Here is a 14,722-nt window from a genome sequence, read left to right on the forward strand (position 1 = left end):
TACTCAATACCACCAATTAATTAATTGATCCTCATACAGTAAGGCACCCCAAAAAACATGACTGCTTGATTAGACTGTATGAAGTGGAAAAGATCTTCTTTGCTTCTGAATTAAATTGTGTTGGGAAAATGAGCTTGAAAGGTTGGTTTTAAGGGAAATCACTAAGAAACTAGCCGGCACCCTCAAGACCTCCCACATTTTTCAGCTTCCCGGACCCTTCGGAGAGTCCCAACTTGGCCTTTCTGTCTCCCATGTCAACTTTCCCTCAGATTCTCCAGGAGTCCAGATGTTTCCCTCTCAATGGAAATATTCTTCTAGATTGTGAGCCCGCTGTTGGGTAGGGACTGTCTCGATATGTTGCCAACTTGTACTTCCCAAGCACTTAGTACAGTGCTCTGCACACAGTAAGTGCTCAATAAATACCACTGAATGAATGAATGAGTGGGATAAATTGCTGAATTCTATCTTCAGGCTACGCGTGTTTAGGTGACAGTCACCGTTTCTGCCCCTCTCTTTCTCTGATGCTGTCACACCCATTAAATCTGGGTCAGACAATTCCTTTTAGGGAGAAAGGGAATTGGAGGAACGTTGCTGTAATTTAGATCAACGGCTGGGCGATCTAATATGCAAGCAAGCTAGGCAAATTGCACTGACCTTGGACTGCAATTTTGTTTAAGGCAAGAATATCATGGAGAAAAGATTGGGTTTAACAATGAACACAAACAAAACCAACACCGCCAAAACCAACCACGACTTGGTTAAAAAAAAACAAAAATGAGTTAGTGTAAAACAAGTCAGAAATAAGATAGCTGGATGGGGTATTACTGAGAAGCAGCGTGGCTCAGTGGAAAGAGCACGGGCTTGGGAGTCAGAGGTCACGGGTTCTAATCCCGGTTCCACCACTTACTGGCTGTGTGACTTTGGGCAAGTCACTTAACTTCTCTGTGCCTCAGTTACCTCATCTGTAAAATGGGGATTAAGACTGTGAGCCCCACGTGGGACAACCTGATCACCTTGTAACCCCCCAGTGCTTAGAACAGTGCCTTGCACATAGTAAGCCCTTAACAAATACCATCATTATTATTATTATTACTGGCCTCTACTAAATGGGTGCTTCCAGATCGCAAAAGACATTGGAAATTAACTTGCTAGATACTAACATCTAATTAGCGACATACCAAAATATGGAAAGATCTGACGTTTCCACCAACATCTCCACCAAGGAATCGACCATTTTTGTGTGGAAAATGATGGTGTTCATCATCTTCCCAAGTTCCCTGTGATCGGCAAGGCCAAGAGAGGCCTTAGAGACACTGGTGTACGCCTGAGGGAAAACAAAATGACAAAGGTTCAATGTTAAATATAGCCATATCTAAACTGTTTTGGATCCACTGTTCCACTTTTAAGCCCATGCTGGCTTTTGCCAGAAGATCTTTAGCAATATGTGCTTGAGAAAGCCACGTGGACAAATGTATTCCAGTACTAACTTTTAACATTTAACGGAGTTGCCAAAAGCCTGGCTTTTTCTTAGAAATATTTCTTATCAGAAATACTTTATTTATTCTGCCCCAGGACAATCCACCGGCATGCCGAGGCTCATTTCCCACAGCTGGGTAAGTTTAATGTTTTCGACGAGATTTTGTGAGCCAGGAGGACGCCCGTGAAATTTCCCCCAGGCACTCTGTTGCTCCGGCCAGAGGATTTTCGGCTGGACGGGCCACTGGGACGGACCCGTGAATGGTACGGCTTATTCTATGAACTCCTACTTTACCTCCATCTCATCTACCTCTCCGCCGATCTCTCACTCACATCCTGCCTTTATTCTTGCACTGCTGAAAGCCTTACTGAAGGCTCACCTCCTCCAAGAGGCCTTCCCTGACTCAGCCCTCCTTTCCTCTTCTGCGTCGCCCTGACTCGCTCCCTCTGTTCATCTCCCTCTCCCAGCCCCATAGCACTCATGTATAGATCTGTCATTTATTCATATTAATATCTGCCTCCCCCTTAAGCTCGTTGTGGGCAGGGAATGTGTCTGTTATATTGCTATATTGCACTCTCCCAAGTGCTTAGAGCAGTGCTCTGCACACAATAAACACTCAGTAAATGTGATTGATTGTAAAGGAATAATAGTCATTTCCCAGCTTCACTGGGCTATGATGTCTTGGCTATTATGTCTCATTTTCATTACTTAAACGGGTGCGGCTCTCCAATTTTGGAAGTAGCTATAAGTGCTTATAAAACATCTATTTCAGGTTTCAGGTGGAGATAAAATCTTCCTCCTTCCTAGTTAGACTGTAAGCCCCACTAAGACAGGGAGGGACTGTATCTGACCTGACTAATTTGTATTTATCCCAGGGCTTAGAACAGTGCTTGGCACATAGTAAGCACTTAAATACCACAATAATAATAATTATTATTATTATTTGTAGGTGTTGGTATAGGTGTTGTCACAGTAGTACTGATGTTACAGAACAAACTGGACAGAGCTTACTTATCTTTCCTTCACACGGTAAGAGAAATTCATCCAAAATTCTTAATTAAAAAAGATAAAATATGTAGATCACTTACCTGCAACCTAAACCAATCTAATCTCATTCCTCGGAAATCAAATACTTCTCCATCTTCAACTATATAAAGAAGAAAAATACAGAGTAAATTCACCAGGTTATAAAAATTTGATAATACCGCTCTAAAGCTCTGGAAGACCAAATCTTAAATCTTGTGACAGAGAGATTTAGAGCCCTCCTATAGGATTTCCAGACATACACACACACCCGAACCTCACATGAGCCAACTGAGATATGATACAAGCTACCAACTAGGGATGAACCTGATGCAAATTGATACTTTGGGGTCTTAAACTATTAACACCCCTTCCTCCTTCCCTGGATCCCCCTTTCACCTTACTTTTCTCTCACAGGAGAGAATTCTCTACTGGGCCCTGATGCCAAATAAGACCAAGAGAACCCGGCAGGGAGGTTATGTTTGATGCCAAATCCTGATCTGCTGCACACTACACTAGGTAAGTCTTTGACTTCTCCTGATAACTACAATAAAGGGCGTCAATCTATACTTGCTTTTTCATAAAATGTACCTAAATACAACTTACACAGAATAACACATCTCCTCCTCTAGACTGCAAGCTCAACCCTTCTGTACTGTTCCCTCTCAAGTGCTCTGTACCCAATAAGCACTCAATAAATGTCACTGATTGAACATGCTGCCATTCTAGAACTGCCTACCCAAGAGAGAATGGGACTAGGAAAACAATCTAAAAATCTCAGACTCTTACCTTGTTTTACACTTAGGGAGGTCATGGTGTTTACAAAGGAGGACATGATGATTGATTCATCTTCAGGGCACACTGAGAGATTCTGATATAGAAATCAAAAAGACAACCTTCTTGACTTGCTTTTCTCTCCAAGGGTGTGCAAATTCCGAGCCCGGGTAGATGGATGGGTGCCATGTGACTTTGGAGGATTGACCACAAGGTCTGCCCCGTGCAAGCCCGCTTTAAACCCCTTAAAAATAAGTGCGGCCGAAGTGCCATTTTTATCTTTCTGACAGAACGGCACCACTGTCAAGCATGGCTAGTTTAACTTAATGACCTGACCATAAGCTTGGGACTCGTCAGGCTAAATGTATCTAACTTTTTTTTCCCCAAGACCCTGAGACCCATCACAGTGGAATTTAGACAAGTATCACTGATGCATCATTCTGAGGCTTTACCAATGCACTGTAACATTTTGCTAGCAAGGGATGAAAAAAAGACGAGTTAGCACAAGGAGCACATTGTCAAAACGGACATCAGCTTTCTTATCACTGAGGAATTCTCTACCATTCCAAAGTTGGTCGTAGAATCAGTCCATTGAAAGCCACAAAGTAGCCCAGGGAATCTCCTACACAACAGTTAGTTTGTAAGAGGGCAAAATTTCACAGCTTGGGCTTACGAGAGAAGCAGCGTGGCTGAGTGGAAAGAGCACGGGGCTTTGGAGTCAGAGGTCATGGGTTCAAATCCCGGCTCCGCCAACTGTCGGCTGTGTGACTTTGGGCAAGTCACTTAACTTCTCCCCCTTCTAGACTGTGAGCCCACTGTTGGGTAGGGACTGTCTCTATATGTTGCCAACTTGTACTTCCCAAGCGCTTAGTACAGTGCTCTGCACACAGTAAGCGCTCAATAAATACGATTGATTGATTGATCAATTGATTCTCTGTGCCTCAGTTACCTCATCTGCAAAATGGGGATTAAGACTGTGAGCCCCCGTGGGACAACCTGATCACCCTGTAACCTCCCCAGCGCTTAGAACAGTGCTTTGCACATAGTAAGCGCTTAATAAATGCCATTATTATTATTATTTTTAGGATGTTCACGAGGGTTAAAACGTGGGTGCCATCTAGCAGACCTCACTGACATTAAAACACATTTTGTCCATTCGACCGGACCGAGGGACGGGTTGATGGACTTCGTTAGCCGGGTCCTCGTCTGCTCAGTGGAAGGGCTGCTGAGCCGGGGAAAAGGCCTGGTAATCATCTGCAGGGCCAACTGGTTTCTATTTTTACAGGTGCTTGGGATGGGGTCTACACCTAAATGATTGCTAACCAACAAGATGGAGCTAGCGAGAAGGGCTTAAAATAACATTCAGTTGAAAAGAATAACGGCAGAAATAAAAACAGCGAGATCTGCAATAGAAAAAGGTGGGCCAGAAATGTATTTCTCTTCCAAAATGTAAAGTGCATTGGCACACAATGATTAAAATTAACGGGAAAGAGCCTTCATCCCCGAGATGCCCTCAATAGTAATACATTAATATTGATAATATACTATTATATAATGATATCAGTAATATCAACGAGAGAGGACGAGGCTAGAGAGGGGAGCTGAGCAAAGCATCCTTCACCTGCACAAGTTCATTTAAGACCACAGCATCAAATCCAGAGAGGTACTGCACATAGTATCTCTGCATCACTGGTCCATACTTCCGCACATGGGCCCTTAGCTCTTCCATGTAGAATATCAATTCAGCTATGTGCCTTCGAGAGAGAGAAAATGATTGGAAAACGTAGCCTCCCTCCGCGACCCCCTCCCCTCTCCACCTCCCTCCACGAAAGGCCATAGCACTTGAGAATTTCGCTTTTCCTTTACTACTTGAAGCTTAATCTTTCTGATGGGATTAAGATTAACTCAAGATAGTATTAGTATTAGAGAACTCTTTTGGCAGTTGCAAAGTACCTGGTGTATCCATCCCGTAAATTGGAGAAAAAAAATCCACTTGGTAACAGAGGGCCAAAAGAAAAGGAGTTCAGATTGGATTTTTTAAAATTGAGAGACGAAAGGGAGGAGAGGAAGAGTGAAGAGAGGTTCAATGAAAATAATGTGCCTTTCAAATTTGCACTGAGCCGTTGATAGAGAAAATTAAATGTACCACCTGGCAATAAACCAAACACTCCATGATGCTATCAAGCTAGCCTTTTTCCCTCCACTCCCAACTCCCACCTAGTCTTTGCTTAACTACTAAGGTTTTAAATGTAATGAAGGGTGCATTTCTCATCTCTTTGCTCTACCTCACATCAGATACATAAACAAAAAATGTTTTAGGTTTATTCCCTGCAAGACTCCCATCTAATTCTCTTACCCGTTTTTTCAGCATGAAAAAGGCCAGTCTCATGCCAACTTGTACTTCCCAAGTGCTTAGTACAGTGCTCTGCACACAGTAACACTCAATAAATACGATTGAATGAATGAATGAATGAATACAAAAAGAAATCGGAAATACTACATCTGAAATGTGGGGTTGGATTATCTTTCGCTAAAGCCTAGGCAGGACCACTGACCTTCTGGGAAAACCAAAACATCACTGGATGCTACCAAACGGGTGGAATATCACGTTTCCGAAGTCCCTATGTTAGCATAGCTATAGTCCTACCTGAGCCATCATCTAAACGCGATTACTGGTGGGATTTCTTTCATCATTACACAGCACGGGTGCATCTGCTTCCAACTCACTTATCTATGAAGTCGTCAGCGCTCTTCTTCGGCATGTTATCTGCGTGGCGAAGTAGCCAGATGATTTCATCCCGAGCAAAGGATAATGCCATAAATACAAACAGGGCCTGAAAAAACACACCAAAAGCCCAGCGTTTTACGCCGGAGAACCTGGAGTTGTAAATGCCCTTTTACTCGCCTCCCCGCTCTGCCTACGCAGATAAAAGTGACAAGTGGCGGGAAATGAGCCTGGGTTTTGTAGTGTGGGGGTTAAACTGCAGTGGCCTAAATCTCACCACCACCCCCGAGTTGACCCCTACTTGAAAAGGGAAGGGAGAAAGCAGAGGGTTTTTGAGTAGAGAAGAATTCAGCAGTAATAATGATAATAATAATAATAACAATTGTGGTATATGTTAAGCGCTATTACGTACCCAGGCACTGTTCTAAGCGCTGGGGTGGATACAAGCAAATCGGGTTGGACACGGTCCTTGTCCCACATGGGGCTCACTGTCTTCATCCCCATTTTACAGATGAAGGAACTGAGGCACAGAGAAGTGAAGTGACTCGCTCAAGGTCACACAGCAGACAAGTGGCAGAGCCGGGATTGGAACCCAGGTCCTTCTGACTCTCAGGCCTGTGCTCTAGCCACTAGGCCATGATGCTTCCAAAGACAGTATCCAGAGATTGCTCCCCTGCTTCCACCCACATCACTAAACAAGATCATTTTCCTCCTTACTATATGGCAGGCCTAAATCACATCTCATCTGTAAAATGGGGATTAAGACTGTGAGCCCCCTGTGGAACAACCTGATCACCTTGTAACCTCCCCAGCGCTTAGAAAAGTGCTTTGCACATGGTAAGCGCTTAATAAATGCCATCATTATTATTATTATTATTATTACTGTTATGTGATACAGGTAGTGGTGATAGGGTTTGGTGCGCCCAAACTGTGTGCCAAGCACTGTGCTAAGTGTCCGGTCCCTATGAATGATAGGAGGGCCATTTCTGTGACAAGATTTCATTCCAATAGTACAGGGTTAAAATCGAAATGTGGTAATCAGCGGCTGACGATTTAGATTAATTTTACCGATGGAGCCAGAGTGAAATATTTATCGCAAGTCAAAGAAAGCTTCCGACAATACTGACAGCGGAGAAATGTAAAACAAATTACCTTGGGACCTAACAAACCAGGCTGATCCGACAAGACGGTGGCTAACTCCTTCAGTGCAGACCGTAAAAATTTACGTCTTTCCCGATGCATCGAGCCCCTGAATTGAAAGAAGGAAAAGTATGTCAGCAGCAGAATGTCCATCGCTCAGTCAAACCCCCGGTATTTACCGAGTGCTAAATCACTTAGCATCTCGGCAGTTTATTGCCTTGAAATTCCAGTAGAGCCTCATTTCATTTGGATCCCGCTCGTTCCAGAACGAGGCCATCGGACTTCCCGTTTCCTCCTTTTGTCCTCTCTCCTGCTGCTCAAAAGTAAGCAGGATACGGGTAATCGGAAAGCGGAAATGCCTGGTCCAAAGTGTGGCTGAAAGCTCGGTTGCGTGGCCTCTGCGGGAGGCGGCGGGATGGCAGGAACGTCTGAGACGCCAACCGACCCAAGCAGATTCACGAGGGCATTAGCGAGGAAGAGGCGGATGGGTACGGACCTCAGAAGGCCCCTCTGGACTGGAAGCTTGTTGTGGGCACAGAATGCGTCTGTTTATTATTGTACTGTACTCTCCCAAGTGCTTAGTACAGTGCTCTGCACACAGTAAGCGCTCAATAAATACGATTGACTGACTGACAGAAAGCCCAATCACAGTTTGCCCACTCAGAAGGGGGTTTACCCATATCTACCTGAATAAGCACACCCATGTCCAATTTATACTTTCTGCTAAACTACACTGCATCTCCTTTTTAGTCCAAATTAGTGATATTCTTAAGGTGCACGTATTTTTTTGTCATTCCTGAAATACATTTTACGGTAAAATGGAAGGGTATTCTAAGGTGAATAATTTTACCTGCCGTCCTATTCAACGGCATCATTATCAATCGTGCTTCAATACTTAAATTATCATCTATATGATCCTAAAAACCCAGGTTTTAGGGCAAATCATAAACCGGTGCAGAACTGACCAAACTGAAACATCAACATGAAAAGCCAATGTTCAATACTCAGCGAAAGCAATCACCCAAAGCCAAACCCGCCTCCTCCTTCTGAACCCTGCAATAGTTCAGGTAAGGATCAGGGCGACAGTTTAGAAGTTGGCTATTGCGTTATTTGGGTGTGTCCATATTTAACATTTGATGAGAGGACATTTGGTGCGCAAACCTTGAAAATGAGCCTGATATTTGTGCTATTAGATAAAACCTTCCCAATGAGACATAAGTCTTAAGTTCCTGCTTCCAAAGCAGCCACGATGGCTAAGTTTTTGGCCAACTGGGTTTTCTGAACCGCTAAGAGCAAAGTGGGATGCTCTGACTCAGATAAGGTACATTTTCCAGAAATACCTAATATACACATTATCGTCTTTAATTCTAATGTAGTAAAAAGCTTGGTGTCTGCACTTCAGAATCTGAACCTTTCACATACGCCCCTGCTGAAATACAAACTCCACCGTGTCAAAATTAAGCTATTTCCCCTTAACCATCCACCCTCTCTTCTCTGCCGCACCCCTGCTCTCTCTTCTCTTCCGCCCTGTCTCTTTGCCCTCCCTCCCAACCAAAAACCCCAGAGTCTGTATCCCAGGATCTTTATATTCCTAATGAGCCTGCACTAAAGAGAGATTTAGGGCTCTCTCTAAATGAACCAAGGCTCCCTTTCTTCCGGGTCTGAGCTGTTTCTGAACATAAAAAATTGGGTCCTTTCCTCCCGAACAACCCCAAAATAATAATAATAATTTGTAAAAAAAGCCCTCAGAGTCCTGAGGCAAATACCATGGGCTTATAGGAACGCCCGCGCCCCTGCCCGCCCGTGATTCTTTACCAGACCCACTAATTGAATGCACCTCCACAGTGAAAGCTGGCTTTATTTCAAGGAAGTGCCGTGGAACTGTTCTGGGAAAAGGCCCTTGATAAGAAGGAAATGTTTTAAAAGCCACTTACGCGTGTGAGACAGCTGCTTCTTTGCATTCTCTTATATCATTTATACGCTTGTTGTAGCTACAGTGGAAAACCAAACCAAAGTTCAGAAATGTTGATTAACAATTTTGCTACAGTCAAAATCTGGTGAAGCACGAGGGTAAAAATAGCACGCGGACAAACAGTACGTGTATGTCTCTCACTGTTACCGATAGGGAGAAGAAGTTAGAATAGGCTCAGCCTGTGAGCCCCATAAGGGACAGGAACCGTATCCAATCTATCCCAACGCTTAATACAGTGCTCAGCACACAGTAAATGATGAACTACCACAGCGATTATTTATTATTAACAGCCCAAAGTGCACTTCCAGATACGCTGCACCTTTTAAATGGAAAACCACGAAACAGTTATTGACGACAGTTAAAGCAGATCTTTGATTCAGTCTACACCTCCTAGATTCCTACTGCTACATGCTACGTACTCCTGGCTTGAGGGAGACCTACAATTCCGACGTGGACACTTCTGCACTTGTGGAAAATCCCAGAAAGCACAAAAATCAAGTTAACAGAAAACTCCATACCCTCTTATGTTTACGAATAGGTCTTCTGCCGCTTTGTGAATATGGAAAACTTCATCCCGAAACAGGGACAGGCAAGAGCTGCTCTGAAGAGCTAGCTTCCAAAGGTTCAGAGCTGTGGTATCCGTATTCAAGTTTCCATGGCACAAGATAAATCCGACTTTAAAAAGAACAAGGCAGAATATATTTTTAAAACCTGCAGATCCATCTCTACCGTATTCCATAAAATCCACCTCCCACAGTCCACACTCCAAGTAGAAGCAGGCTTCGCATGCTCTCCATCCACCCTTGAGAGGAGGGACTCAAGCTTTGTCAGAGAAAAGCCAGTCCACAACTCTCCCGTCCATGATGATCGAAGCTGATTTTCTCATTTGCCGTGATCTGGGAAGTGTTCTGTGTGTTTTTAATACATGAGAGTTAAGGGGGCACTCACTTCTGCCACAGGGCAAATTGCCACGCCCACGCTGGATGGGACACTGGGAGGGAATATTTGGGTTTTTCAGGCTGGGTTACCGGAAGAAATTATCTGTACACACACAGCATCAGAATGAGTTTTCTTTAACGTGACGTTTCATGAGAATACAACCCTCGTGGTGTACGCACACTTGGAATACCTAAGATCCAGTCTCATAAAGGATGGAGACATTGAGAAGAGGAGGAGGAGGAGAGAGGGTAGGAGGATGACAACGGGGAGGAGGAAGAGGACGGGACCCTGGACTCTGCCTTGGTTAGGAAATAGGGCCCACGATCCCCCCCGCCACCTCCTCCTCCTCTCCTCTCCAATTTCTGCAGCTCCAAACCCTTGCAACAATTGTTAGCCCACCCACGCTGGGCGATAAGGCAAGCTTATCTGAAAAATCAAAAACCTAACACTGGCTTGTGAGCTGACTCCATTTTTTGGATGTTTAATGTTGTTTGTGTTCTTGCATTTTAGATCACTGAATAATTATGTTTTCATAGGCCTGCTGGAAAAGAAGGCCAGGTGTTTTGTTTCTGTTTCTTTTGAAACTTGCCGATGAAAAACGCTGTCAATCAATACGGTTGATAACGGGTACTTTACACTCTAGTTATTGCTTCCAAAATGGAGCGGCCCTGCTTAATTTAACTTCTACACATTTGGAGAGCATGTCCTCTCTATTTGTATTATAAAAAGACATTGAATGGAAACTTTCAATGGCATAAAGGATCTAGAGGCAAATGCCCCCAGGAAGCGGTGTGGTCCAGTGGAAAGAACACGGGCTTGGGAGTCAGAGGACATGGGTTCTAATCCCGTCTCCACCATGTATCTGCTATGTGATCCTGGGCAAGTCACTTCACTTCTCTGTGCCTCAGTTACCTCATCTGTGAAATGAGGATTAAGACTGTGAGCCTCACGTGGCACAGGGACTGTGTCCAACCTGATTACCTTGAATCTACCCCAGTGCTCAAAACAGTGCCTGGCACATAGTAAGCACTTAACAAATACCCGCAATTATTATTATTATTATTAGTTCAGGTCTCTGGATTAGTTTTACACTCCATTCCCTTTGCACTGCCTTTTCTTGGGATGAACCCAAGGGTGTGGCATAAGAAGTGTGCTCTATTTTTCTTCCAAAGTCTTCTTCTCTAGTGCTTTGCATATATATCTCAAACTCCTGGCCACGATAACATAAAAGCAACGGATACCCAAGTTCTCGTTCATACCAAAGGGTAGGGACTAGAAATTCCCAGCATCAATGAGGAACAGTCTGCGCATCACGCAGGCTTTTCTCCTCTCTCAGGAGCCAGGTGAGGTCTAAAAGTAATGGTCCCTCCGACCCGAATCCGGCTTTCCCGAGGAACAAGGATTCATCCTGAGGATGACGAGTCCCTATTGCCGGCACAGCAGGGGGAGGGAGGGACAGGATCCCATTCCACGGTTAGAGACGGGATCTGGGCTTTCTCTTGTCCATCTCAGCCCAGCTTTGGGAAGGCAGAAATTAAAGAGAGGCCTGCCCGTAAACAGTAACGGGTCACACATCCGAAAAATGTGGAGCGATTTGAAAACTCATACATATCTGCCCGTTCCGAGCGGAGGCAGACAGCGCGTGCTACGTGGCAGGAACCGAGGTATTAGAAGTGGGTCTCGGGACACGATTCCCTAAGAAGTTCTTTTTTTCAGTACGCTACCCTTCCCGAATGGAAGGTGACCATCATGCAGGCATTCTAAGACACTAGCATTTCTTAAACAATGTTATACTTCAATGATGTGGTCACTTTTCATATTTTAACAAGTTGGTGTGTACGTTAAATATAATTCAGGTAGAAAGACAGGGCACAGAAATGTGTTCAGAAATGAAAGTATGAATCTGTCGTCTTGAAAGCTTCCACCGGGTAATGTTCCGATTTAAACACAAGTGTAAATTATGGCCTCAAAATGCACGATTACTGGAAATTTAAAAAATCAGCATATGCCAGCTTCACAGTAACACCACTTTGAAACTAAAAGTTTCAGTACTTAGCAAGTGTTACAAGTACTTACAAATAATCCATTTTTCCATTGCATCCAAAGAAAGGTATTCACACGGCATCTGTTGAAAAGAGAAAACTGTTTATGCTAAACAGAGGCAAATAAACAAAGATCCTTCAAGTCCTTTCCCCGGGGTTTATTTCAAGAGCTTACTCTCCACTGCCTTTTTATCCACTGCTTTATGAACTTCAATATAAACAGTCACACGAACTTTGTGTGTTCTTACATTTGAATACCTGAATTGTATTTCCAGGTGAACAGAAAGGATGCTGGGGGATAAAAAGTCACTCTTTGTTCTCATATATAAAATTGAGGCATAAAATTGGGTAGCTATTTTCAGTTATACCAAATAATTCTCGAGATTTATGGGGAATATGATGGGAAAACTTTAGTTTGCTAAAATTTTAGTTATCACTGCTAAACAACAGAGGTTGGCTAGCAGTCATCACGACAGTCAAAACAGTCATCATCCCATCAGATTCCACCCAGATTTGAGAATTGAAAACAAATGTGACTTAACTGGCTACACCCAATTTCAATGAGATTCAAATTCCAATTGGAAATTTGTTTAAAAAAAATCCTACAAAAAAGAAAAAAAGATTCAGCCCTCCACCCAACAGTGAATCCAGTACTCCCTGAGTCTAAAAAGGAAAAGACAATCACCGTGTCAGATTGTGCGGGATTAAGCATTGTGCTGGGTGCACTGATGAGGCTCAGTAATTGTGCATTTCTCCACTGGTCAGCTGAGAGATTCCTTCGAGGATACACCATCTGGAGTGAGATTAAAGCATCCGAAAGGGACTGGAAAAGGAAAAAAAAGAACATTTCATTGGAAGTATAGAGGTTCCCCTCTCAGGGTCGCACCTGGAGCGCTTCAAGTATTCTACCAGCCTCGACTGTGGGAGGGAGAGCCCAGCAGAGGCATACCGATTCCACTCCTAGCTTGGGCAGTGGCTACCGAGTGGAAGGGAACCTACTACAAGTCAAACCTCACCTGTGCTGGGCAGAAGCAGCACGGGAGTCAAGGGCAGAGACTCGAGTTTACTGTGTGGAAGGAGGCAACGGTAAACCATTTCCATATTCTGATCAAGAAAACTCTACGGATATACTACCACAGCGACTGCGGATGGAGGTGGGGCGTCCTGGGAAAGATGGGCCCATGGAGTCGCTACGGGTCGGAGACGACTCGACAGCATAAGACAAGACAATCCTAGAGGTACTAACGGTATTTAAGGGGCACCTTTTGAGAGCAATTCACTGTACTGAGCACTTGGCCTTAAGGTACTCAAGCAACCCTCTCTCTCCTCGCTAATTTCCCATTTACTATCCAACCCGCACACTTTGCACACTAACTTTGTACCTCTTGCCTCTCTCACCACGGACTCTCGGGCTCTTTCCCAGAACAATCCCGGCCACTTCACACCCTCCCTCCCCACTGTCAAACTCCCACTAAAATCACATCTTCTCCAGGAAGACTTCTCTGTCTGATCTCATCTCCCCACCCTACTGCTTCCCCTTGAAGCCATGTCTCTCGAGCACTTGACTCACCCCACCTTCTCAGCAGTTACGTACCTACCCCTTTGCTTGGTTGCTTTCCCCCAACTGTGTTTTATTTTAAGGTTTAACTCCTCCCCTAGATCCTAACTTCCTTGAAAGGACTGTGTCTATTTCATGGTATTCTCCCCAGGACTCAGCAGAGTACTCTGCACACAGTAATAAATACCACTGATAATAACTGTGGTAAATGCTTAATGGCATAATGAACAAAATGAAGGGAAAAGGGTGGCAGGATGGCTTTCAGTACTGAACGGCAAAACAAAAGTGCTGTAGTCCTGCTGTGTACCCCACTCCACCGACACCTGGGCAGTTAGAGGGGGAGGTGGATATTGAAATAAATAAATTAGAGATGAGGACATAAGTGCTGTGGGGCTGAGGGAGGGGTGACTATCAAGTGCTTAAGTGATGTGCTTCTGAGTGTATATAGGCAATGCAGAGGGCGGGTAGGATAGTTAGGGAAGTCTTCTTGGAGGAGATGTGATTTTAGAAGGGCTTGGACAGTGGGGAGACTGGCGGTCTGTCGGATAAGAAGGGGGCAGGTCAGAGGGCGAATGGGGCGGGGGGATGGCAGTGGGAGAGAAGAGATTGAGGTACAGAGAGTGGGGTTAGAGGAGTGAAGTGTATAGGTTGGGTTGTGGTGGATCAGCAGGAAAGGGAGGGCTGATTGAGTGCTTTTAAACTGATGGTAAGGAGTTTCCTTTTGCCACGGATGGGCTACCACTAAAAGTTTTGAGGTGTGGGGAGATGTGGACTGAGTGGTTTGCTTTGGGTTTTTTTGTTGTTTGTTTTCTAGAAAAATGATCCAGACAGCAGAGTAAAGTAAGGACTGGAAAGGAGTGAGAATGGAGTTAGGGAGGTCAGCGGGGAGGCGGATGTAACGGTCAAGGTGAGATAGGATAAGTGCTTGGATCAGCACGGGAGCAGCTGGGGGGAAGAAGACGGGGTGGAAAGAGAAGGGGAAGAAAGGGGATGGAAAAAGGAGAGAAGGAGGAGTGGCGGAGAAAAGGGAAAGGAACTGACACAGTCAGTAGTGTCAAGCGCTTAGCACAGT

At 44.5% G+C, this 14,722-nt stretch overlaps 1 protein-coding gene across 5 annotated transcripts in view; it reads right to left on the reverse strand.

Moving 5' to 3' along the window:
• The window catches only part of NCKAP1 (NCK associated protein 1), a 165,215-nt gene that overhangs the window by 27,893 nt on the left and 122,600 nt on the right, over positions 1 to 14,722 (reverse strand). For all 5 annotated transcript variants that reach the window (XM_038751736.1, XM_038751733.1, XM_038751732.1 and 2 more), the window contains 10 exons: positions 12,778 to 12,915; positions 12,127 to 12,175; positions 9,630 to 9,786; positions 9,074 to 9,130; positions 7,152 to 7,248; positions 6,002 to 6,108; positions 4,896 to 5,028; positions 3,290 to 3,371; positions 2,566 to 2,624; positions 1,179 to 1,324 (listed from right to left, as the gene is read on the reverse strand). In XM_038751736.1, the coding sequence (XP_038607664.1) occupies positions 1,179 to 1,324; positions 2,566 to 2,624; positions 3,290 to 3,371; positions 4,896 to 5,028; positions 6,002 to 6,108; positions 7,152 to 7,248; positions 9,074 to 9,130; positions 9,630 to 9,786; positions 12,127 to 12,175; positions 12,778 to 12,915 (1,025 nt within the window). The remainder of the gene's footprint in view (positions 1 to 1,178; positions 1,325 to 2,565; positions 2,625 to 3,289; positions 3,372 to 4,895; positions 5,029 to 6,001; positions 6,109 to 7,151; positions 7,249 to 9,073; positions 9,131 to 9,629; positions 9,787 to 12,126; positions 12,176 to 12,777; positions 12,916 to 14,722) is intronic.

This window comes from Tachyglossus aculeatus, chromosome 9 (genome assembly GCF_015852505.1).
Source record: "Tachyglossus aculeatus isolate mTacAcu1 chromosome 9, mTacAcu1.pri, whole genome shotgun sequence".
Taxonomy (NCBI): Eukaryota; Metazoa; Chordata; class Mammalia; order Monotremata; family Tachyglossidae; genus Tachyglossus; species Tachyglossus aculeatus.